Here is a 25,609-nt window from a genome sequence, read left to right as displayed (position 1 = left end):
GAGTAGTATATATATCTACATCTTTCTTATCCACTCATCCATTGATGGGCACTTCTGACCTTTTTTATTTTAACAATAAACTTTATAAAGATATTTAATCACCCTCACTTCCTATATTTCTCGCAACTTTGTCTGGATTTATTTCTAAGTACTTCTAAATACCTTTTTTTTTTCCAGGAAGATTAGCCCTGAGCTAACATCTGCTGCCAATCCTCTTTTTGCTGAGGAAGACTGGCCCTGAGCTAACATCCCTGCCCATCTTCCTCCACTTTATGTGTGGGACGCCTACCACAGCATAGCCTTTGCCAAGTGGTGCCATGTCCACCCTTAGGATCTGAACCGGCGAACCCCAGGCTGCCAAAGTGGGACGTGTGAACTTAACCACTGTGCCACCGGGCTGGCCCCTAATAACTTCTTTCAATTTGAGTCTTTATGTGGCAGACTTTTGAAACTTGTATCCCTGAGAACATTTTCATCTTGCCTTCACATTTAAATTCTATGTTCTTTTCCTTCAATACATAAAAAATATTAATCCAAGATTCTTGAATCCAAGTTTCACGTTGAGATGTAGCATGTCAGTCTGATACTGGTTCAAACTTTGTGGTGGATCTGCATTTTCTCCATGGAAGCCTGTAAGATTTTCTGTCTTTGACTACAGGCATACATTTTATTGCACTTCACAGATACTCTATTTTTTACAAATTGAAGGTTTGTGGCAAACCTGCAGCAAGCATGTCTCTCGGCACCATTTTTCCAAAAGCATTTGCTCACTTTGTGTCTCTGTGTCACATTTTGGTAATTTTCACAATATTTCAAACTTTTTCATTCTTATTATATTTGTTATAGTGATCTGCGATCAGTGATCTTTGATGTTACTATTGTAATGGTCTTGGGGTGCCACGAACTGCGTCCATATAGGATGGTGAACTTAATAAATGTTGTGTGTGTTCTGACTGCTCCACTGGCCAGCCGTTCGCTCCCCCGTCTCTCCCTCTTCCCAGGCCTCCCTATTCCCTGAGACACAACAATATGGAAATTAGGCTAATTAATATCCCTACAGTGGCCTCTAAGTGTTCAAATGAAAGAGACACACGTCTCTCACTTTAAGTCAAAAGCAAGAAATGATTAACCTTAGTGAGGGAGGCATGTCAAAAGCTGAGATACGCCAAAAGCTAGACTTCTTGTGCCAAATAGTTAGACAAGTTGTGAATGCAAAGGAAAAATTCTTGAAGGAAATTAAAAGTGCTACTCCAGTGAACAAATAAATGACAAGAAAGTTACACAGCCTTACTGCTGATACGGAGAAAGTTTTAGTGGTCTGGATAGAAGATCAAACCAGCCACAACATTCCTTTAAGTCAGAGCCTAATCCAGAGCAAGGCCATAACTCTCTTCAATTCTATGAAGGCTGAGAGAGGTGAGGAAGCTGCAGAAGAAAAGTCTGAAGGTACCAGAGTTTAGTTCATGAAGTTTAACGGAAGCTGTCTCCATAACATAAAAGTGCAAGTTGAAGCAGCAAGTACTGACGTAGAAGCTGTGGCAAGTTATTCAGAAGCTCTGGCTAAGAAAATTCATGAAGGTGGCTACACTAAACAAGAGGTTTTCAATGTAGACGAAACATCCTTATGTTGGAAGAAGATGCCATCTAGGACTTTCATAGCTAGAGAGAAGTCAATGCCTGCCTTCAAAGCTTCAAAGGACAGGCGGACTCTCTTGTTAGGAGCTAATGCAGCTGGTAACTTTAAGTTGAAGCCAGTGCTCATTTACCATTCCAAAAATCCTAGGACCCTTAAGAAGGATGCTAAATCTACTCTGCCCATGGTCTATAAATGCAACAACAAAGCCTGGATGACAGCACATCTGTTGACAACATGGTTTACTGAATATTTTAAGCCCACTGTTGAGACCTACAGCTCAGAAAAAAGCTTCCTTTCAAATATTACTGCTCAATGACAATGCATCTGTCACCCAAGAGCTCTGATGGAGATGTACAATGAGATTAATGTAGTTTGCATGCCTGTTAACACAACATCCATTCTGCAGCCCATGGGTCAAGGAGTAATTTCACCTTTCAAGTCTTAGTATTTAAGAAATACATTTCATAAGGCTACAGATGCCACAGATAGTGATTCCTCTGATGGATCTGGGCAAAGTAAACTGAAAAACTTCTGGAAAGGATTCACTATTCTAGATGCCATTAAGAAGATTTGTGATTCATGGGAAGAGGTCAAAATATCAACATTAACAGGAGTTTGGAAGAAGTTGATTCCAATCCTCATGGATGACTTTGAGCTGCTCAAAATTTCAGTGCAGGAAGTAACTGCAAATGTGGTAGAAATGACAAAAGAACTAGAAGTGGAGGCTCATGGTCAAACTTTAATGGATGAGGAGCTGTTCCTTATGGATGAGCAAAGAAAGTGGTTTCTTGAGAAGGAACCTATTCCTGGTGAAGATACTGTGAAGATTGTTGAAATGACAACAAAGGATTTAGAATATGACATAAACTTAGTTGATAATGCAGGGGCAGGGTTTGAGAGGTCTGACTCCAATCTGGAAAGTTCTACTGTGGGTAAAATGCTATCAAACAGCATCACATGCTACAGAGAAATCATTCATGAGAGGAAGAGTCAACTGATATGGCAATTTCATTGTTGTCTTAAGAAACTGCTACAGCCACCCCAACCCTCAGCACCACTGCCCTGATCAGTCAGCAGCCGCTAACATCAAGGGAAGACCTTCCACCAGCAAAAAGATTATGACTCACCGAAGACTGAGATGATGGCTAGCATTTTTTCTAGCAATAAAGTATTTTGTAATTAAGGTGTGTACATTGGTTTTTTTTTAAGACATAATGCTATTGCACCCTTAACAGACTACAGTATAGTGTAAACACAACTTTTATATGCCCTGGGAAACCAAAATATTCACGTGACTTGCTTTATTGTGATATTTGCTTTACTGCAGTGGTCTGGAACCAAATCTGCAAGATCTCTGAGATATGCCTGTATGATATGTCCAGACATTTGTTTTCCTTATTTCTCCCTTTTGGACTCATGTGAACCCTTTCAAACTGAGGCCTTTCCATTTTCTCTTAATTCCTAGAAATTCTCCATTCTTTTGAAAATTATTTCCTTGGTTTTATTTTTATTTTCCTCTCCAAGATTCTTAATTGTGTTATACTATTTCTATTTCTATTCTCCATATTTCTTGGCTTTTCTTGATGCCTTCCAGGGAGAAGTTCCTAATTGTAAACCAACAACTAGGGAGAGTTCCTAATTATAAATTTCCAACTCACTAATTCATTCTTTAGTCATATTCCTTCTACTTTTTATCCCATCATTATCTTGTTTTAATTATATTTATTTTTTCCATATTCCACATACTATATTTTCCATAGTTAATATTTCTATCTGATTTCTCTTGGTGTTTTCTTATGGTTGTTTCATCTTGATAATTTCTAACTTTAACTCCTTACGTATATTCATCACATATTAACTTCTTGGTCCAACTCTTCCAATAATTCTGCTTCAGAAGGTATATATGGTCCAGTGTGCTACTTTTTTTATGAAGTGATCGTCTCTTAAAGTGTCTAATTATTTGGGGGTTGGTGTCAAAGAAGGCCAAGTGGGGAACCAAAACTTTCATTCCAATGAGTGATAATGAGGCCTCCAACCCTCATCCCTACTGTGTCACTGGAGACCATATGGTCAGCCTGGACATCTACCCCCACCAGGAGGTAACAAGGGCCTCCCCACCCTCCCCGCCCGCTGACCCCAGCTGGGGTGGTCAGCAAAGGTCTAGTGGAGAGTCAGAACATTCACCACTGCCCAGGGTAACAAGGACACATAACCTCTGCAGCATAAATTGAGGCAACATGAGGAAAAAAACAAGGTACCCTTTCCCATTCCAGCTGAGTTGGCATCAGTGGAGGCCTAGTGCGGAGCTGAAACTCCACCTCCACTCAGCAGTAAAGAGTAGCCCCTCTCCCATGTCAGCATCACTGAAAGCCGAGTGGGGATCCCAGACTCCCATCTCACCTAACAGTGACAAAGCAGCTCCTCTTTATTCCTGCCAGAGCAGTCTCAAACAAGGCCTGCTAAAACAGATTTAAGTAAGATCAAGAGTAATACCCAACATGTCCAGATTTCAACTAAAACCACTCAACGACCATACCAACAATCCCCACAAAATCTCAGCTTGGATGAGAAAAGACAATCAAGAGATTGTCAACGTTTCAATGCCAAAGGTATTAGAATTGTCTAACAAGGATTTTAACGTAGTCATCATAAAAATCCTTCAGTGAGCAATTACAAACACACTTGAGACAAATAAAAAATTTCTCAGCAAGGAAACAGAAGAGATAAAAAAACAAAATAGAAATTCTAGCATTTAGGCTGGCCCCATGGCTGAGTGGTTAAGTTCACGAGCTCCGTTTCAGTGGCCCAGGGTTTCGCCAGTTTGGATCCTGGGCGCAGACCTGGCACCACTCAACAAGTCATGCAGAGGCAGCATCCCACATAGCAGAGCCAGAAGGACCTACAACTAGAATATACAACTATGTACTGGAGGGCTTTAAGGAGAAGAAGGAAAAAAAAAATTCTAGCATTGAAAAATATACTCACCTAAGTGAAAAACTCAGTGGATGGGCTCAACGGCAGAATAGAGGTGATAGAGAAAAGAATTAGTGAACTTGAAGACAGAACAATAGAAACTGCACAATCTAAACAGAGAAAACAGAGTAGGGGGAAAAAAAGGAATAGCCTCAGGGCCCTGTGGGACTATAATTAAAGATCTAACATTCATGTCATCGGGATCTGGAGGAGTAGAAAAGGAGGGTGGGGTTGAAAAAATAATGGCTGAAAATTCCCCAAATTTGGTAAAAAGGCACAAGCTTACAGATTCAGGAAGCAGAGTGAATCCTAACAAGAAAAGTCCAAAGAAATTCATGCCAAGACACATCAAAGTCAAGTCTGAAAACTAAGACAAAGAAAAATATTGAAAGCACAAAGAGAGAAACAGCACCTTACCTATAGGGTTAAAAAACAATTTGAATGACAATAATTTCTCATCAGAAACCAAGGAAGAGGCATAACATTTTTCAAGTACTGAAAGAAAAGAACAGTCAACCCAGAATTTACATCCAGCAAAAATATCCTTCAATAATAAAGGGGAAATTAAGATGCCAGATGAAAGAAAATTAAAAACACTTGTGCCAGCTGACCTTCTCTAAAAGAATTGCTAAAAGAAGTTCTCTAAACAGAAAGGAAATGATAAAAGTAAGAATCTTGGAACATCAGGAAGAAAGAACAATGGAAAGAATAAAAATATGGGTAAATACAATAGATTTCCCTTTTCCTCTTGAGTTTTCTAAATTATGTTTGAAGCAAAACTTACAACACTGTCTAACACGGCTCTCAATGTATACAGCCAATTGTATGAGAAGTGGGGGAGGGTAAAGAGACGTAAAGGGAGGTTAAGCTCCTTCAGTTTACTCCAACTGGTAAAATGTGGACACCAACAGACTGTAACATGTTACGTGTATATATAAAGCAACATCTAGAGCAACCACTTAAAAAGTTATACAAGGAGATACACTCAAAAATACTACAGCTAAATCAAAATTGTATTCTAAAAAAAAAGTTCAAGTAACTCACTTGAAGGCAACAAAAAGAAACCAGAACAAAACAGAGGACAAACAGGAAACAAAAATTACAGTGGCTGACTTAAACACTAACATATCTATAATTACTCTAAATGGAGACGGTCTAAAAACACCAATTAAAAGACAGAGACTGACATCAGATCTGACATCTGAATGTCAGATAAAATAAACTTCAGAGCAAAGAAAATTACCAGGTACACAGAGACATTACATAATGATAAAAGGTTCAATCCACCAAAAAGACACAGGAATCCTAAATGTGTATGCACTAGATAACAGAACTGCAAAATACACGAAGCACAACTGATAGAACTGAAAGGAGAGACAGACAATTCCATAATTATAGTTGGAAATTTCACCACCACTCTCTCAACAACTGACAGAACAACTTGACAGAAAATCAGCAAGGATATAAGAACTCGACAACACCATCAACTAACAGAATTTTACCAATATTTACAGAACACTCTACCCAACAGCAGACTACACACTCTTCAAGTGCCTACAGAACATACATCAAGATAAACCACCACACCCTGGACCATATACAAACCTGAACAAATTTTAAAGACCGTAATGGCGTATCACCACACACCTATTAGAATGGCTAAAATAAAAAATCACAGACAGCATCAAGCGTTGGTAAGGGTTCAAAGAAAGTGGATCTCTCCTACACTACTGGTGGGAATGTAAAATGGTAGTTTCTCCGGAAAACAGTTTGGCAGTTTCTTAAAAAACTGAAAACTTACCATATGACCCAAAAATCACACTCCTGGGCATTTATCCTAGAGAAATGAAAACTAATATTCACACAAAAACCTGCTTACAATTGTTCGCAGCAGCTTTATTTGTAACAGCCTCAAACTGGAAATAATCAAGATGTCCCTCAAAAGGTGGTTACAGAAACTGTGGTACACCCACACCATGGAACATTCATACTCAGCAGCAGTAAAAAAAAAAGGACTACTAATACACACAACAACTTGGATGAACATCAAAGGAATTAAGCTGAGTGGGGAAAAAAGGAAATCTCAAAGGTCGTGTATTATAAGATTCTACTTATTTATCATTCTACTCAGAGATGAAGAAAAGATTAGTGGTTGCTACAGGTGAGGAATGGTGAGGGGGAAGGAGATGGGTGTGACTAGAAAGGGGTAACATGAGGGAGATCTTTGCGGCGATGGAATAGTTCTGTATCTTGATTATGGTTACGGGGATAAAATGACATAGAACTATACACACACACTGTACCAATGTTAATTTTCTGGTTTCGATATTGTACTACAGTTATGTCAGATGTAAGCATTGGGGGAAACTGGATAAAGAAAACATGGGACTTCTCTAAACTACAACTGCAAGTTAAAAACCAAACACACACATCTGAATAGCCCAACAGTTTTGTTTGTTTTATCCTTTCTACTCTCTCCTTAGAAAGGTGTTGGCTCACATGACTTCATCCTCTGGACACTATTACTGGACTGGGGTGGGAGAGGAGCCAACGCATGAGCAAGACTGAGCCAACGAGGTTCACTGTGCTCAGAATTTGAACTGAAAGAGAGACTGGCCATCCACAAAGGCCCACAGCGACAAAGTCCGGTGACAACTGGTCCCTGGCAAGTCCAAGTCAGCTGACGTCATGAGGCAAGTAGCAGAAACTGTCAGGCTCCCTGTCTATGAGAATGCCTATTGAGAGAAAATTCCCTTTTAGAACGAATTTAGGTGGTGAATGGTTTCTGCTTCTTGCAACCAATGTCCGTGACTAAAACATACGCTTTGGAAAGGGAGATAAAGTAACAAAGATTTTTCTGCATCATAATTTGCTATGGCCCTGTCCCTATACTCCTGAAGTTTAAGATAGTTATCATTTAGACAATCTAATCCTTATCTCTACTTCATCTGACTCACCCAAGTCAGTGAGACTAGAGTTGAAAGGGAGGGGAAAAGTATCAGGTCTCTACTAAGGATGGTAACAAGATGACCCCATACGTACTAGATACTCCAGGCAGTCTACCCGAACTATGGCTTCCACCAAGAGGGTTTCAAAGCTAAGTGTAGGGACCTGGAATTTAAGGGTAGAAAGGAAGGTCCTCCTGGATAAAAGTACACAAATAATCTGGAGGTTGGAATTCATTCACTCATCGTTAAGACTTTATTTCTTTATTGGAGGGGGATGGAGGTATATGATGTGCAAAGGGATTTCAATCTCTCAGGACCAAGGGCGAGGACCCTACCTACCAACTCAGCCCCAGCCAAGAGCCCCACCACGGCAGCAGCAACCACTCTAGGCCTGATGGGAAGTAAACTGAAAAGGGTCAGATGAAGGCCAAGCCACCATCTCCTCACCTCCTGGGCTAATCTCCACTTCTGGTCTCCCATCTCAGAACCCAGCACAGTGCAGAGTAGAACAGACACTGGCTTCAGACTGTATGGGCTCCAGTCCTGTTTCTGCCACTTCCTGCTGTGACTTCTCTGTGCCTCAGTTTCCTCACCTGTAAAAACGGAATTACAGTACCCACCTCATGGCACCAGGCATCAGTGAGATGATTACTGGCTTTACCACATTATCTTAGCTTTTATTTTCTGTGCCACTTCATTGGGTGGTTCCCAGAATAAACATGAGAAGTCAACTGAAAAGAAGGTGAAGCAATCCAAAGTTATTTTTATTTTTTTCCACTGTTTCTGCTAATGTAAGAACAGAGCCATCACAGCAACTCAGCTCTATAAACCATCCAGCCCAAGACTGTTCTAGTGGTGAGGTTAAGAACAGACAGAAAGTCTTCCTCCATCAGGGACCTCTTCTCAAAGCACAAGGACGTCTTCCATAGTGCATCAACACTCATCTGTCACCCAAAGACTTTAATGACAGCCTTCCTGATCCTTCTACATTTTTCGCTAGTAGTATTACCTTCTGAGGTTATGGACTCCAGGTCTGCTATATGATAGGTAGAGGAAAGCTTCCTTTTACATTTCAAGAAGTGTGGTTGGAGAAGTCTAGAACTGGAGAACATGACTCAAGAGACTTCAACCACTTCCCCCCTCTTAGCCTGTCCCTCCAAGGTGAGGAAGAATCAGTGTTCTCACCACGCCCCTTCTCCAGTGTTGGCATTCTTCAAGGTGTACAACCCAAGCCTTAGGAGGTCACTCACGGGAAGCATATGAGGATTTACACAAATGCAGGACAATGTGTTAGTTTTTCCTTTGGTCCCAGCACACACTGGGCCAGCATGTTTCAGGAGCAGTCCCTCCAGTGCTGTCTAGGCTACACTCCTAAGTCATGAATGGGTGGTTCAGGACCTCTGCCTGTCCTCAATGATTCCTAAAAGCTCACACAGTCTCACACAGTCTTACTGTCCTCGGTTCCTGTTGGTGTGTTATCATCCTACCTGTAAAGTTATCAAACTCCCTACCCACGGACGCCTCTTTCAGATTTCATATGCTCAAACTTACTAACCGCCTCCTGAATTCAGAAAGCTGTTACCTACCAGGTAATGCAAGAAGGCAGTCTAATTCTGTGTGACTCACTGCTGAAACCAGCTCTGCAGGAGGTCAGGGAGGGAGAGCACAGTGCTTAAGATGCCCTCTCCCATCCTCTAACATGGCCCCTGGCCCTGCCCGCAGCACTCCAATCTGCCTTGTCTGAGACTCCTGCACAGTGTACACTTCTACCTGGCTGCCACTCGGACTGGCAGGTGAGGCTCCTGGATTGAACACAGGTGGCCTGGTTTGGATATATGCTGCACCATGGGTCAAGACCCGGGACCACAATTCCAGTCACGGCATGCTGTGGGCCCTCCCTGCCTCCAGATACTGAACAGAGTCACATTTTGGTTGCCTTATTTGTCACCTTAGCCAGAAACATTCTAGAGCACGGAAGGGAAGGAAGCCTGCTCTGGAAGATAGGTTCTCAGCCAAACTTAAAACCACCTTCGCATACAGGTATTATGAGAAGGAGTTAAGGAGGGGCTCAGAGCTCCATCTTCAGTGATTGTTTCTCCAGGGATCTGCACCTCCAGGGTTCAAGTTAGTACCAAGAGCCCTTACAGTCGAGTCAATGCCAAGATTCTTCCCACTTCTGTGCAAAAGGACAAAAAGTTGTATGGAACAGAAACAATGAAACACAGCCTTCATCATCCTGATGCCTAAGCTTTCTGGCAGCCAAGATGTTAACTCAGCTGGTTATCCCTATTCCACTTCCAAGCCCCAGAGAGAAATTTTAGGGGTCGGGTTTCTTCCCTCTGACTTGGCTAATTCTTCTTTCACCTCCAGTTGTATCAAGAGTGCCTTAGGTACTAGATGCAAAGCCTCAAGCCCAAATCATTTTCACCACAGGACTTACTGGCACGTCCTTCAAAGCCACTTCATTTGCTGTTCTGTTTCTCTTCTTCAGCCTTTCTGGACCTGCAGACTTTCTGGATACAGTAACTGCCCAAGGCATGATGAAAAAAAGAAAAGGGCCAGCTTCTACTTCTTGGCAACTGCTGCTGCCCACATCTGTAGTGGCCAAAGGGACTGAAAAATGACAGCTCAGTTCTCTTTGCCCTATGGTGGGTTTGAAATTAGGAGTTCCCAGGTCTCAGCAGGCTAGTCGGCAGCTGGCGTGGTTCCTAAGAGGGAGTTGCATGGGGAGCACTCTCCCATGGCTGCTTAGTGAAGCCAACAGCTTTGTCCAAAACAAGCCCTTCTGGCACTGAATAACTGGCTGGTGGGCCCAGATGATCCCAGGCCTCAGCAAAGGGCTCTCAATCCTCACTCCCACAGCTCCAGACCACATGGAAGTCTCCTCCCAACTTGGCACAGGGAGAGCACAGACTTCCAGAAGGAACTCCTTTATTAAATGCAGTGAGCAGTCCAACACTTCTCCTTGGCTACTGCTGGGGAATAAATGCCTCTGATCCACACACAGCCAGATCTGCTGGGGAGCTGGAGATTCTGTAGATGCTGGAAGACAATGCTCCTCTTGCTGGCGCCATACCACCTAGCCTAATGGTTTCACAAGACCCAGAGGCACAACCCTCAAGACAATTGGCGGGGAGGCAAAAACGACTGTCTTAAAGAGGTCTTCAGATAAGTGGACAGCTCAGCAGGACAGCACATGTGCCCAGGGCTCACCGTGCAGCAGCCATCACCAACCTGGTAAGGGAGGATGTATCACACAGTATCTTCAGGGTGCTGGAGGCAGGCGCTGTAGTAGGAGAGGTGGTGAACAAGAGTCAAAACTTTGCCAGGTTAACACATCCAGACCCTCTGACCCAATCATCCTACTCCTGAGAATTTATTCCAAAGAAGTAACTCTTGATAGGGAAAAAGGTGGATGCACAAGGACACGTTCTAGCAACCAAGTGGTTAACAGAATACAGACTCTGGAGTCAGACTCACCTCTACCACTTTTTATGGAAACTGACAAGTGACTTATGCTCTCTGAGCCTCCTTTTTCTCATCTGTAAGATACAGATGACAGCATCTACTCCCCAGGGTTGTTGACAATCTACATAAAGTACCTAGAGTATACTATGTGTTCAACTACAAAGGTTAGCCTAAGGACAGGAAAATAACGTAGAGAAAAGGACACAGGTGAATTGTTAAGGGTGACAGAGTTGAAGGGAAGTTTTCCTTGATTGCTCTGACAATATCATTTTTTTAGGTATTGTCAATTTTTGTGTGTCGTGGAGGATGCCATAAACTGTTGAGCCCTGCAGCTTAGGAAGAAGGAAGCAAGGTAGAGAGAGTTGGCCTTTTTTCACCAAGGTTTTCCCCACTTGTCTAGATTTCACTTTTGGAAAACGCCTAAGACGTCTCTGAGAATGCAGTAAAGGCAGGAAGATGGAGGGCACAGGAGAGGGGGAATGAAGGGTCTGACAATCAGAACTGGAACGGATCCGCCTCCCATTTGCTCACCTGCCCAAAGGCAGGGCTGTGCACAGATGATTGCTCTGCCCTGATTAGGCCTACACCTGAGAGTGAGCCCCGCTCCCAGGGGCTGCGCAAGGGTTGCCGCAATGCCCCTTGCTGGGCGGACAGCTAGAGGGGCTGCCTGCCAGCCTGACAAGGTCATGGTGTGGCCAGAGGTGTCCACAGTATGGACAGAGAGAAGACCTTGTGACCACAGGAAAGGAGTGCATTCTCAAGACTCTGAGGGAGGGCGTCAGAGACAACATGGTCTCTGTCCCTCCCCTTCCCCCCGCAGCTTCTCAGCTGTAAGGAGTACATAATAGTCCAGGTCCATAAAGGAAACAGTAAATATTCATCAGTGCCAGAAACAAAACAGATAATTAAGTGCTTGCATAGACCTTAGGAGCCTAGCTGGTGTTTACATCTTCTTTCTTTTCAAATTCATTCTATTCATAAATATTGCAGTATGTAATCCCAAAATAAAAAAGGATTATTTTTTCAAACTGAAACATTATCACATATAAAAAGGTTAACAATCCCTTAATATCAACAATTATCCAGTGAGTGTTCAAATTTCCAATTGTCTCATAAATACCATAAATGGGTGGTTTGTTGCTCAACCTTTAAAAATTCATCTTCTCAAGGGAACCCTCATATACTACTGGTGGGAATGCAAACTGGTGCAGCCACCGTAGAAAACAGTATGGAGAGTCCTCAAACAATTAAAGACAGAAATACCATATGACCCAGCTATCCCACTACTGGGTATTTATCCAAAGAACGTGAAATCAACAATTCAAAGAAACTTATGCACCCCTATTTTCACTGCAGCACTATTCACAACAGCCAAGAAGTGGGAACAACCCAAGTGCCCATCAACTGAGGAATGGATAAAGAAGCTGTGGTATACACATTTATACACAATGGAATACTACACAGCCATTAAAAACACAAAATCGTCCCATTCACAACAACACGGATGGACCTTGAAGGTACGACGTTAAGCGAAATAAGGCAGCCACAGAAAGACAAATACCGTAGGATCTCACTCATATGTGGAAGATAAACTAACACAAGGACAAAGAGAACAGATTAGTGGTTACCAGAGGGGAAGAGGGTTGGAGAGTGGACATAAGGGGTAAAGGAGCACACACATACGGTGACTGACAATGCTGTACAACTGAAATTTCATGTTATAAACTATTAGGACCACAATAAAAACTTTTTTAAAAATTCATCTTCTCAAAGCCTGAGGAGATTCTGAGACAGCCCCTACTAATCCCACCACCAAAATAATCACTGATTAGACCAACCTCTTCACTAGACTAGATGGGAAAACAAAAGCTCAGAGGGCCTAGGTGATTTTCTCAGGTCCACACAGCTGGCTGAAGACAGGGGGCCTGACCCCTGGCCCTGTGCTTTCCCTGATAGCATGCTCCCTGGCAGTCTGAACCCTGAGGTAACTGTTAGAAGCTTTCAAGTCAGCAAGTCTTAATCTAACAATACCTCCTTTGTCTGTAAGAAAAGAATCACCACTAGAACCCTCCTAATAGCTACACACTCATTTTACTGAGACAAAAACTAAGCTCTTGAGTTAATACCATCAGGTAGAAGCCAGATCTTGATCTTCAGGCTGTACTTCAATTTAGCCATGGAAAAGGGTTCTCAACGGCCTCTACTCTCTTCTCAACACTACCTCCCTCCTCCAGGCCACAGAAGGCCGAAGAGGATCACCTCAGAGAGGAGGAAGGGATCACACGGTGGGGATCTGTGCTCTACTCGAGCATCACCGTGGCATCAGCAGAGGTTAAGACTCCTCGAAAATAGGCCCACACAGCTTTATAGGTCATTTCCATCAAACCATCAAGCAACCGATAATTTCTGTGCTATATAAATGTTTTAAAATATGAGAAAAAAATTAAAATGCTTCCCATCTCTTTCTATAAGATAGAATTACCCCTTTGATACAACTGGACAAGGAAAGCACACACACACAAAAGCAGGGCCAGATTAAAGAAAACTATAGGCCAGTCTCACTAATCAGCACAGAGGCCAAAATCCTAAGTAAAATAAAAGCAAATCAAGAGTAGATAGGCTTTTCCTGGGACTGGCCCAGTGGCGCAGTGATTAAGTCTGGCACGCTCTGCTTTGGCAGCCCAGGTTCATTCGTGAGTTTGGATCCCAGGCACAGACATAAACCACTCATCAAGCCACGCTGTGGCAGCATCCCACATACAAAACAGAGGAAGATTGGCACAGATGTTAGCTCAAGGACAATCTTCCTCAAGCAAGAAGAGAAGGATTGGTAACAGATGTTAGTTCAGGGCCAATCTTCCTCATGCAAAAAAAGAAGAAAAAAAGGAGTAGATCCACCTTTCCTCTAAAGCACTTAGCTGCTTTCCTTTTTTTTTTGTTTCACTCTCTTGTTTCCTTTGCGTGCATGATAAAAATAAATTTGGGCACGTGCAACAAACCAGAATAGGACATATTGAACAAGCTACTCAATCTGGAATTTAGACAGTTTTATATTAGGAAATCTATTAAAATAATTCCTCATTTTAACTGATTAAAAGAAAATGGTTATGCTCACTCATCTCATTTGATTCCAAAAGGGCAATGAACAAAATTCAAAACCCATTACTTATCAAGAGAAAGGAAAAGAATGAAGATAATCCTAGCAAACTAGAAACACGATTGGTACTTCCTTAACTTAAGGACCAGCATTATCAAACAATAATATAAAGCTCATGTAGGAACAGACAGGTCAAGGGTACAGAATAGGCCCACATGTGTACAGTAATCTAGAATGTGAGAGCAGCAGATTCTAGATGAAGGAAGGAAGAATGAATGGACTCATCAATAAAATTGGATCCTTATCTCACTTAGCATATAAAAATAAATTCCAAGTGGATTGAAAAACTAAAGGTAAAAACAGGAGCATTTTAAGAAAGCACGAAAACAGTTTCAGTACAGGATGATGGGAAAGCTCTACAGATGGATGACGGTGATGGTTGCACAACAACGTTAACGTACTTAATGCCACTGAAAGGTAAGCCTAAAAAGAGTAAAATGGTAAGCTGCACATACGTAAATTTTACTACAATTTAAAAAATACATAGGGGCCAGCCCCGTGGCCGAGTGGTTAAGTTTGCACGCTCCACTTCAGCAGCCCAGGGTTTTGCCAGTTCGGATCCTGGGTGCGGACATGGCACCGCTCATCAAGCCATGCTGAGGTGGTGTCCCACATGCCACAACTAGAAGGATCTACAACTAGAATATGTGACTACGTACTGGGGGGCTTTGGGAAGATGAAGGAAAAAAAATATATATATATATACATGAAAAGAAAGCATAAACAGATTATATTATTGCAATGGGAAGAGCTTTCTTAAGACACAAAACCTTGGAGCCATAAAGGGAAAAATTTGAAGATTTTACTATATAAAAATTTTTAATGTCTGTATCATAAAAGATCCTGAAACAAAAGTTAAAAGACAAGCACTTAATACTTAAATAGAAAGAAAGAAAAAAAGATAAGCCATTGACTGGAATAAAGTATATGCAACTTGTATAATAGATAAAGGATTAACATCTGAATATATAAAACTGCTATTAAACCAAATAAATAGATGCAGAATGACAAGCAATTCATATAAGAAGACATGCAACCTCATAAGTAGTAGGAAAATGCACATTAAAACAGTTTCATTTTTCACCCATCAAATCAAGAAAATTAAAAATACTGATCTCCACAGTTGCATTCTCATCACTGTGGCTTGAATTGTAAACCAGCAGAACCTTTTGAAGGGCAATTAGTCAGCAGCCAGCCTGACCTTAGAGGCACACCCCCCCACTTACTGGCCTCTAGCCTGCAGACATATACCATGAACAAGGGTGTTCCCTACACCACTATTTACGCTATCAGAAAACAAAACATAATTCACTCTCTATCTAACGGGAGGTGGTAAAGCATGCTTTTGTACACCTGCCCAGTGAAATACTAGGCCATTGACAACAAATAGGTCTCTGTGTAACCAACAACAAAACATGTCTCATGTTTTGTAAACAACGGCTAGTTACAAAACAGTCCATGTTCTGTGATCCCAGTTTTGTCAAAAAAATAAAATAAAATAAAGTACTTTGTGTAGAAAGAAAAATCTAGAAGAATGTGTATCAAGCTACTAACTGTAGATATCATCTCCGAGAGTGTATCATAGGAAATTTTCACTTTCCAAATTGTATTATTTCTGTAATGTTTGAATTCTTTAAAATGAGTGTAATCAGGGGCTGGTCCCGTGAGCGAGTGGTTAAGTTGGTGAGCTCCGCTTCAGTGCAGCAGGGTTTCGCCGGTTCAGATCCTGGGCGTGGACATGGCACCACTCATCAAGCCATGCTGAGGCGGCGCCCCACACAGAACAACCAGAGGCACTCACAACTAGAATATACAACTATGTACTGGGGGGCTTTGGAGAGAAGAAGGAAAAAAAAAAAGATTGGCAACAGTTAGCTCAGGTGCCAATCTTAAAATAAGGGTAATCACTTTTGTAATTGAAAAAACAAGGAATAAAATAAGTAAGAACCTCTCTGCAAAAAGGCTGGGGGTGGGGGGGCACGGTAGCTATGATCCCTATGAACACCAGGTAACAATCTCTGTGCAGCAATGTCCCCTGAAAAGGAAGAGGCAGAAGAGCTTCTGGAACAGCTGGGAACTGTCACCTGCCAACAGTACCCAGCCGCCCAGTTCCCAGACAGGGTTGGTGTGGTGGGAATGAGGGGAACAGGACCAGGCCTTCAGTCACGGCAGCCTGCATAGCACCGTGCCCTGCACAGGAAGGCCTTGGCTGAAACAGAAGATACTGAAGGAAAGCACCCTGAATACTGAACTCCAACTACTTTTTTCTTTAACCTCTGATCTTTGGGTGGCTCTCCAGTCACCTCTTTAAGATTAGAAACACTTTACTTAAAAAGGCCATAACAGAAACTAGATCAGCTAGGAGGAATTGATGGTGAGTTCCTGGGTAAGAGCTACAAAAACCTAGTTGTGCCCTAAAAAAGATGGCAACGAATGCCAAGATCTGGAATGGCACAATGCTGGAAAACCGTTGGTCAAAGAAGAGTATTAGCTAACTAGCTTCCATCACAACTTCTGACTGATGAAACCAAGAATGAGAGGAGAAGAGGAATGGAGAGGGAAAGTAAACAAAAAGATTAGGCACTAGGCACAGCTACACACTTGAACATACTTACATATCTAATACTCACAACAATCCAGGGAGCGTTAGAGAAAAAGAGACTCACAGAGGTCCCTAACTTGCTCAAAGTTACAAAGCTACAAACCCCCGAGTCTGGATTTGAATGTGGTCTGCCTACAAGTCCAGTGCACTGGCAGCTCCTCCAAGCAGCCAGTCAGCCAGCCCCCAACTTCCAATATGGAGCCTGTGTCCTCAGTTTTCCCAGGCAGACTCACCTGTGAGCTGGAGGGCAGTGCCTGGGAGGTGGGCTCCTCTGACGGCGCGGCTCCTGAGCCCATGGGGCTCAGCGTGGTGATTCGGCTCGGTTGGCCACGTAGTGTCAAAGTAATGGTGGTGGGGACCTTCAAGCCTGAGTGAGAGAGGAAAGTAGGTTTTTTTTCCCACAGCCTCCACCTTCTTTTCCTGGAGAGTTTCTTCCCCACATAACACATCCCCCTCGGCCTCCCGCCTAGGCCTCCTCCCCAGCTGGGTCACCTGTGCCCTACTGGTCAGTCTGAAAAACAGCAGGAAACAGCCTGTATTCTCTCAACCTTTCTGGGGGACAGACCCACATGGCTGAATCCCTGAGGGTCAATGCCAGGACCCCTTGGGGTTGGGTTCAACATCATACCCCGCCCATGTGAGATGGGAAAGTCCTGGGGGAAGATCCCCTACCTGGGAGTCCCCACGGTTCTGATGAGAGACTCACCTGATGCTTGGTTAGAGATCTGAGCCAGGCCAGGGAGGCTGCTTGCCAACTTAGCGAGGCCCCCATTGGTCAGCAGCTGGTGGATGGCTGTGGGCTTCCCACCAGGAGTGGCACCCAAGGAGGAGAGAGTGGTGGCCACAGGAATGGTACGGACAATGGTGCTGGTGCCCGTGGTGATGGCACCCAGGCTCTGCATGGGGGTGGGCAACTTCACACTGGTGGCCTGTGGGACACACAAGCCCAGTTGATCAGAAGCTGTTGTCCAACAGCAACATTCGAGTGTGGAGGGCCCATAGCATATATTAAGGGCTACCATGTATCAAGTGCCTACTACATGCAAGGTACTCTTCTAGGCATTTTCCATATATTATCTTATTTAATCCTCAAAACAACTCTGCAAGGGTAGTACTATTATTATTCTCATTTTACACAGATGGAAACAGATACAGAGAGGTCAAGAAACTTGCTCAAGGTCACACAGTAAGTGATGGAGCCTTAACCTTTGGTAGCTCCTAACTGTGAAGTCAGAAAGCTGTTTGTCCTTGACCCAGACTCCAGACCCAGTCTCCCTGCCAAAACCAACTAAGCTGAGGAGGCCTCCTCCCCACACCTGCCCAGTCCAGTGGAAGGCAGATGTGTACCTGTGGGGCTGGCCCTGGGGAGGAATTTGCTGGGAGGCCAGAGGTCTTGCTGCTGATATCCTGCAAGCTGAAGCTGAGACCTTGGAGAAGACTGCTGGCTGACGTGGGCCCTAGGAGAGGATATAAGAGACATCAGCACAGGTTCAGTCCCTTATCCCAAGAACGGCCACGCCCAGCCACCCTCAACAACCAAGACACCAATGCTCTTTCCCTCAGACATTCCCAGCGCTCTCAGAAAGATGCCAGGGGGCCAGCCCCCTGGCATAGTGGTTAAGTTCAGCACGCTCTGCTTCAGTGGCCTGGGTTCCCGGGTTCAGATCTCAAGCGCAGACCTACACCACTTATCAGCCATGCCCTGGCAGCAACCCACATACAAAATAGAGGAAGACTGGCAGAGATGTTAGCTCAGGGCAGATCTTCTTCAGCAAAAAAAAAAAAGACGCAAGGAAGGGCTCCCCAGGCATGCACGCTGGATGCCCACATAAGGAAAGGTACTATTCCAGACACACTGCCTTAGATTTGCTGTGCACATCCCAACCTGCTCCAAACCACCTGTCCTACATTTCGGACAGTTTTAGGAAAACCAAAGAGAGACTGAACCCCACTTCCCAGAAATCTTAATTCCCTCCTTTCTTTTCAGGGAAGAAGGAGGACTTTTTAAGCCAAAAGAATCCCCAATACACTTTACTTTACACACAGTCTAGTGGCCTCAAAGCAGAGGAAGGTCTTGCAGGAGAAGAGCATCTGCAGTGCCTTGGCCCTGCTGGACTCCAGCGACTAGCCTTTTAGTGCAGGGTCGGGGTGTGGAAAGCGAGGAGACGAGCACAGGCAGGAAAATGTCTCGTATTCCTAATGCCCAGTATAGCACCATTTACAGTTTCACTCAATCAGACATGCTTAAAAACACCAAAATGAAACACAATACATACGTCTCCCACCAGCTGCTTCTCCTCCTTATAGTACAGACTGGGATACTTAGTCCCTGTAGATATTAAGGCCAAGAGCTCCCCCAACTCCAAGCTAATTCCAGCTTCACGTCGAGCCTCTTTAACAAGCCTGAGACCAGAGGAGCATTCTCCAGACTCGGCTCCAGGGATGCTTCCCAGGACCACCCTCCTGCTGCAGCCCAAAAGGCTCGGCTGGGAGGTAGGAAAGGCTGGGCTACCAGTTACCTGGGAGGGAGCTGCCAGGAGAGGTGGCCACCAGGCGGCTCTGGAGTGTGTGCAAGGCACTGGGCGTAGTGCTGCTGGAGACTACCGAGGAGGCTGGGCTGGCTGAGACTCCCCCTTCAGAAGCATTTGACCTGGAGACAAAGACAGGAGCTCCACTAGCCAAAGGTCGAAGGGTAGCAGACCCTGACAAGACAGTGAGGGTCCAAAGTGGGGCCCAGCAAGGCTTTCAGCAATGGACACAAGGCTAGAACCTTTGGTTTCTCTGTCCCACCTGCTGAATCCGGCCTCAAGTCCTTTTTAAAGTCAGGCCTTGAAGCAAGAGCTACAGGGTGCTTTGCAAACTTTAAGTAGAAATGAACTGTGAGTTGACCCAAAAGAAAAAGATACCACTCAGAAAGAAGTCACATTACCAAAACTGACAGAATCCAAAATCCATCATCTTCCCAAAGCACTAAATAGACCAAAGAAAAGGTGAAGAGAAAGAAGAGAACAGGGCCAAACAGACCAAGAAACAGACTCACTTGGTTGTGGTGAGAAGCCCTGTGAGCTCCTTGGCCCCTGTGGGAGCTTGCCCCAGTGTCATGGTGACCGGCTTCCCTCCCGCAGCTGCAGAACAGAAAACCCAAAGGTCACAGGTCAGTCCTGTATGGCCCCAACCTTTCAGGGTCCACAGCCCAGGCTAAATGCAAGATATTATGGACAAAGACCAGAAGATGGAAAATGAAGAATAACTACATAGAATAGGGAGAGTTGGGGTTATTTTCTCCTTCTATTTCTAGACTTTCTATAATATTTTATCTTTAATTGAGACCAAAAAAGAACAAAATATACGATGCTTTGAATGACCCCACAGCTTCCTCTGATCCTGGCTCTGCCGCCCTGATCCTAGTTCACATCAGGTCATTGCCCACTCTCCTCCATGTACAACCTCCTACTCTCTTCACTCCAGGCACCTCCTGCACTGAAGCAGAGGCTGAGCCACCCAGCAAGAATCACAAAGAGAGCAACGCTCTGCCCTGCGAGAGCTCGGTCAGTTTTTACTTAAACAGGCCAAGAGAAACTCACCTTCTGGAGCTCCTCCTTGAGAAGGAGTACAAGGCCCTCCAGGTGTGTCCCCTTGGGAGATAAGGGACACCTTGATCTTTGGTCGCTTGGAGGTCTTACTGCCAGGAAGAGGACTGGAGGGATGATGCCGCTTCAGCTGGACCCTAAGATCCTCCTTCTCTGCTTCCTCCGTTTGTTCTGATGAAATGGGAACTAAGAGATGGATCTGAGGTAAGGTTCTCCACAATGCGAAAGAGGCCGACAGACACTGACAGCCAGTACCAGCAGGGGCATGGCCGTGTGTGGGAACACACGGAAGAACCATTCCACGTAAGAAGTCACACATCAGCAGGCTGCCAGTGCCTCAGGCCCCACCTGTGCTGGAGCTCCACCTTGGCCCTCTCAGAGGATGGCTTCACCCCCACCCCTCACCCGGTCCTGGAATAGGAAGGAAGGGGCTTTAAGCTGGTAGGAACAAAAAGAAAGGAGAAGACATCCCGACCCTGCCTAGCAGAAGCCAATCAAAAGACAGAGGACTCAGCACACGGGCCTAAACAGTGCTCCCCAGACTCAAAGAACATGATGATCGTCCTGTTTCAGGCCCTGCCCCACGTCACACAGCCGGAGGACACTAAACATTCTACAAAGAAGCAGTGGAGAAGCAGGCTATCCAGTCCTCTCCAAGGGGAGATTTTTACAAGGCTCTGAGAGTCCCACCCTGCCCTAAGAGCCCAAGGTTGAGGGTTTGCTTGCCAAACGGAAGCAACGAGAAGGATTATCACCAGGACTCAAGGCTGGCGTTGAGCATCTACTAGGTAAGGGAACACCTCAGCCAAGACAACTTTATAGTTCCTGTCCAAAAATAACAGGCAACAGTGGCCCATGTCACAACGTAGTCCCTAGGTCATTTTATTAGTACAGAGTAAAGGCCATCTGTTCACACATGGGTTTCCCCCTCCACTGAACCAATGAGACTCATCCTACACATGGCCAAGCCTCTTAGACTCAAGTTATCTGTCAGGCTTCCTCATAGATCCCCTTCTCTTTAAACCCAGAAGCCCATCTAGTCCCTCTTCTTAGCATAGGCAATCAGGGGTAGGGTGGGGAGAAAGAGAGCAGTCACACAAGGATTAGGGGTAATCCTGGCATCGGGCCACAGGGAGCTACCCTAGACCAGGTCAGGGCATCACCAGCTGGAAGGATTGCTTAGGGAATAAATGCACTGACTAAAATCAAAGTAGGAAGGGGGGTAAAAGGGAAAGGAGTTACAGGTTTTATGCTGATAAATGGTGTGTGCTTGCAGCAGCCAAGATGAAGTAGGAAGCCAAAGGCGGGGAGAAAAACACACAAGGAAACTCAGGCTCACAGGCAATGGTCCATAGGCACACACAGAAGAAGCAGAGCCAAGAACCAGAATAAGAGACAAAAAGAGAAAAACACCATGAGAGGTAAACAGAAAGAATGGAGAAAAAGCAACAACTATGGAGTAAGCAGAAAGAATTAGTAAAAAAAAAAAAAAAAAGACTCAGAAGATAGAAAAAGGCAGAAAAGAACAGGAGGAAACTAAACAGAGACAAACGAGAGGCAGTGATGGGGAAAAAATAAGAGGGAGAAGGGGAGAGAAGCAGAGAGCAGAGGTGAAAGGTGAGAGAAAGAGTGATACTCACCAAAGAGACAGGAGGAGGTGCCGGGAGGAAGAGCTTTCCTCACCAGCATATTTTGTTTCAGAAAAGCAGCAAACTGTGCTGGAATGAATCAGAAAGAATTACAGAATCATAGCCAGCCAGAGAAAGAAGAAAGAGGAGGAGTAAGAAAAAGATACGAAAGTGTTCTAGAAAATGGTCAACAGGGGCTTTTTCTGGAATTACTGTATGGATTTGAAACCTGACTCTGCCATTTAGTAGCTCCTTAGAATCATCTATAAACTGAAAATAATAAATGTACCTGCCTCATGGGGCCACTGCCAAGATTCAATGAGCAAGAACAAATTAAGTGCCAAGAAAAGGCTCTAGCACGCAGTAAAGGTTCTATAAACACGAGCTATTATCATGCCCCTGCCCATGGGCTCTGCCACAGCCAGGGTGCAGCACCTGCTGCTCTCCCCCACGACACTCTGGGGCCCGTTTCAAACTCAGCTCACCCATCAGCCTTCCAGAGTTTCTTAGATCCTCAAGTGATTATCCCTCCAGAAGCACAGCAGACTGCTGGCTTTCTCTTCATCAAAAGTCTAAGGGTCACCACCCACGGGGAACTTGCCACCACTTAAGAAGATCCAGGTCACAGAACATCCACGTGGACCCTAGGGCCTAGTCTCTTTTTTGCCTTCACCACTCTACTCACACTTCTGCTCCTTGTTAGCACCACTCTTCAGGGCAACCTCTAAGAGGCCTGGGTTTAGGTCCTGACCCTTTGGCTCCACTAAAACACAGGGGAAGTGAGCAATCAGCCTCCTGTCACCTCCACATCTCTCTACTTGACATCTCTCTGGCTGCTACCTCTTCCCAGGTACCTGAGAATCTCAGATGACACACACTCCTGGACACATCATCAGACACCAACGCCCAAGAGGCCTCACCTCAGGGCTTCCCAAATGATCAAAGCAGGGGCGAGGTAGAGCTACTGTTTCTTCTTCTCTCCCTTCCCACTGAACTCTCCCTTTTCTATAGCTTCTTACACAGCACTCACTATTCTCCAAACTCTATTTTCAACCATAAAAGTATCTCCCAGTCTAATCTAAAAACTATCTACAGAGACCCCTGGGAAACTTCACTCAAAGTCCCAGAATGGGGGGCTGGCCCCGTGGCCGAGTGGTTAAGTTCGCGCGCTCCGCTGCAAGCGGCCCAGTGTTTCGTTGGTTCGAATCCTGGGCGCGGACATGGCACTGCTCGTCAGACCACGCTGAGGCAGCGTCCCACATGCCACAACTAGAAGGACCCACAACGAAGAATATACAACTATGTACTGGGGGGCTTTGGGGAGAAAAAGGAAAAAATAAAATCTTTAAAAAAAAAAAAAAAAAAGTGACCCATTTAAAAAAAAAAATTTATAAAGTTTAAAAAAAAAAAAAAAGTCCCAGAATGGGAATCTTAATTTTTCAAGGGCAGAACAAAAAAAGGGCGCAACACCAGTTAAGCTGCCCTAGAATCCGATGAATAAAGCCAATCACTCCGTCCCCAGGATGTGGAGAGCTCCCTGACTGCACGAGTGGCTGCACAGGGCCCAGAACTGTACACACAGCTTCCCCAGCTGGGAGTTAGAAAACCATTTGAGGCCAATATATGTGTAGTCAGCTCACAAAGCCTAACTTCCCAAAACACCAGGACAAAGCTGTACTCAGAGGAACTGTACAGCTCCACCAGTGCAGACCTTTTGTGATGTTTAACAGCCCTCAGTATTCATTTCAACCAAATTTTGCCTGGACAGAAATGTGGGAAAGGGTGCCTCTCACACACCCCTGGAAAAAGCTGCAGATGCCAATACTTTCCAACTGTTACAAGACATCAACTGCAGAAGGCAGAACCCCAGAGAGGCCATGGGGCCAGGTGCCCATACCTTGGGCTTGTTTGTGGGTCAGCACAGCTTCTGTCCGCTGCATGTGTCTCTTCAGCAGCTGAGAGCTCCCAATCTGACTGGACTTCTGGGAAGAGGCCACTGTAGTCACTTTGGTCTTGGGACTGGAGGTTGGGCTGCTGGACACACTGGAGAGATCCTGAGTAGGGTGGGGACAAGGGTGTAGCCATTGTTGTTTGGATTTGACCATCAATCATCATGCCTCTCTGGAATTCCCTGGTCAGGAATTCTCCTTGTAGGAACTCAGAGGCCCACAGCACTGGCAAGGCAGACAGGCATCCCCAGGAAGCGAGGAACCAACTCTGCAGTCCTGATTCCCCAGCAAAAGAGCTCTCCCCCTGCCTGCATTACCTCCGAGCCCGAGGGTGAGGCAGGCAGCTTGGCAGCCGGCGAGGCAGGTCGACTGCCCCGCTCAGGGACCTCAAAGGCCAGGTCTCTGCGGGCTGCGTCCCGGGGCTTCTTCTTCTTCTCAGCATCCTGATCCCGAGGCTCGGAGCCCACGTGCCCCTCAGCACGAGTGAGCACTCCAGTCAGAAAGTCCACAATCTCATCCTATGTAAAGAGGGGCCGATGCCTCTGAGTCCTCATCTGCAGAACAGGAACCTCCCCAACATGTGCAACTAAAATCGATTCATCTCTGCTTTGGCATCAGATGTGCCGGTCCCTCCCCCGCACACAAAGCCTGGCACAAACTCCAGCCTGAGCCAAAGACCAGCAGGAGCCTGAGTCCAGAAGCCTCTGTGAGGTGGCGCCCTGCAGCAGTCGCACCCCACGACTCCTCCAATAAACCCTTTCTCCTCTGATGCTTTACTCACGTCTTCATTCGCTCCTTTCCTTTTCCCTTTTTCTCCCTCTCTCTTTTCCCCTTCTCTTTGCTTATGATTTAGGCCTACCAATGGTCCCAGTGGATACTCCCTCACCCTTCAGAGTCAAAGAGGCTGCTGCCAACAAGACCGAGCCTAAAAGGTTATGGAAAGGTAGGCCTAGCCAAGAAAAACACATAAAGCAACTGTGTACCTGAATACATCTATCCACCATGCTCTGAGTCAATCCTTCTGATTTCTTCTTTGCTTTGCTTATTCTAAGAGAAAAAAAGGAGGAAATGTTTACTTTCTAAACATTCCATGGCATCATATGGAAATAAGAATGGATTTCTCTTCTGTGTTGATTATTTTCTAGTGCACAGGAAGGAAGACTACATTAGCCCTTAGGCATGTATCACAACCTATCTGAACCTGTTTCCACATCTGCAAAATGGAGAATCATGACACCTCATTCGTGGATTTGTGGGGATTACACAAAATAACATATGTAAAGAACCAAAGAACACATGGAAAGTGCCTGGGACTGTATACTCCAGAAGTCCTATACCTACGGCTTCAGAGATAAACTCTACCCAATTGCTAAGACTTTATCTAGATGTCCTCCAGCACAGGCCCAAACCCTGAGATGACTGCGCGCTTTGAAATGAGATGAGTAGGAGGAGAGGAAGGGTGGTCACAGGTTAGTTCTAAAGGGATAAGAGAAAATGACCACAGCCAGCTACATGGCCCTCTGAAAGTTCGTCTTAAAAGCCCTGGCTTCCAAGTGGGGTCTCAGCAGAGAGAAACAGGGCACCAAGTGACATTGTGAGCCTCCAAATTCTGAAACCCCAATTTACTGGTTTTTGGCTTCTGACCTTGTGTAACACCT

The 25,609-nt window shown here is 44.9% G+C and overlaps 1 protein-coding gene across 15 annotated transcripts in view; it reads right to left on the bottom strand.

The window, feature by feature from the left end:
* Nucleotides 1–25,609, bottom strand: part of KANSL3 (KAT8 regulatory NSL complex subunit 3) — a 58,257-nt gene that overhangs the window by 5,295 nt on the left and 27,353 nt on the right. For 3 of the 15 annotated variants that reach the window (XM_070511693.1, XM_070511704.1, XM_070511694.1), the window contains 10 exons: nt 24,935–24,998; nt 24,269–24,469; nt 23,900–24,056; nt 22,015–22,092; nt 20,369–20,560; nt 19,825–19,909; nt 19,304–19,434; nt 18,132–18,241; nt 17,491–17,713; nt 17,018–17,151 (listed from right to left, as the gene is read on the bottom strand). In XM_070511693.1, coding sequence (XP_070367794.1) covers nt 17,018–17,151; nt 17,491–17,713; nt 18,132–18,241; nt 19,304–19,434; nt 19,825–19,909; nt 20,369–20,560; nt 22,015–22,092; nt 23,900–24,056; nt 24,269–24,469; nt 24,935–24,998 — 1,375 coding nt within the window. Of the gene's footprint in view, nt 1–6,484; nt 10,844–14,971; nt 16,014–17,017; nt 17,152–17,490; nt 17,714–18,131; nt 18,242–19,060; nt 19,188–19,303; nt 19,435–19,824; nt 19,910–20,368; nt 20,561–22,014; nt 22,093–23,899; nt 24,057–24,268; nt 24,470–24,934; nt 24,999–25,609 lie in introns of those variants that run through there. The other 12 variants (XM_070511700.1, XM_070511705.1, XM_014859136.3 and 9 more) reach the window with 10 other exon arrangements.

The sequence above is a fragment of the Equus asinus genome, chromosome 6 (assembly GCF_041296235.1).
Source record: "Equus asinus isolate D_3611 breed Donkey chromosome 6, EquAss-T2T_v2, whole genome shotgun sequence".
In the NCBI taxonomy this organism is placed as follows: domain Eukaryota; kingdom Metazoa; phylum Chordata; class Mammalia; order Perissodactyla; family Equidae; genus Equus; species Equus asinus.
This window is presented reverse-complemented; position numbering and strand designations above follow the sequence as displayed.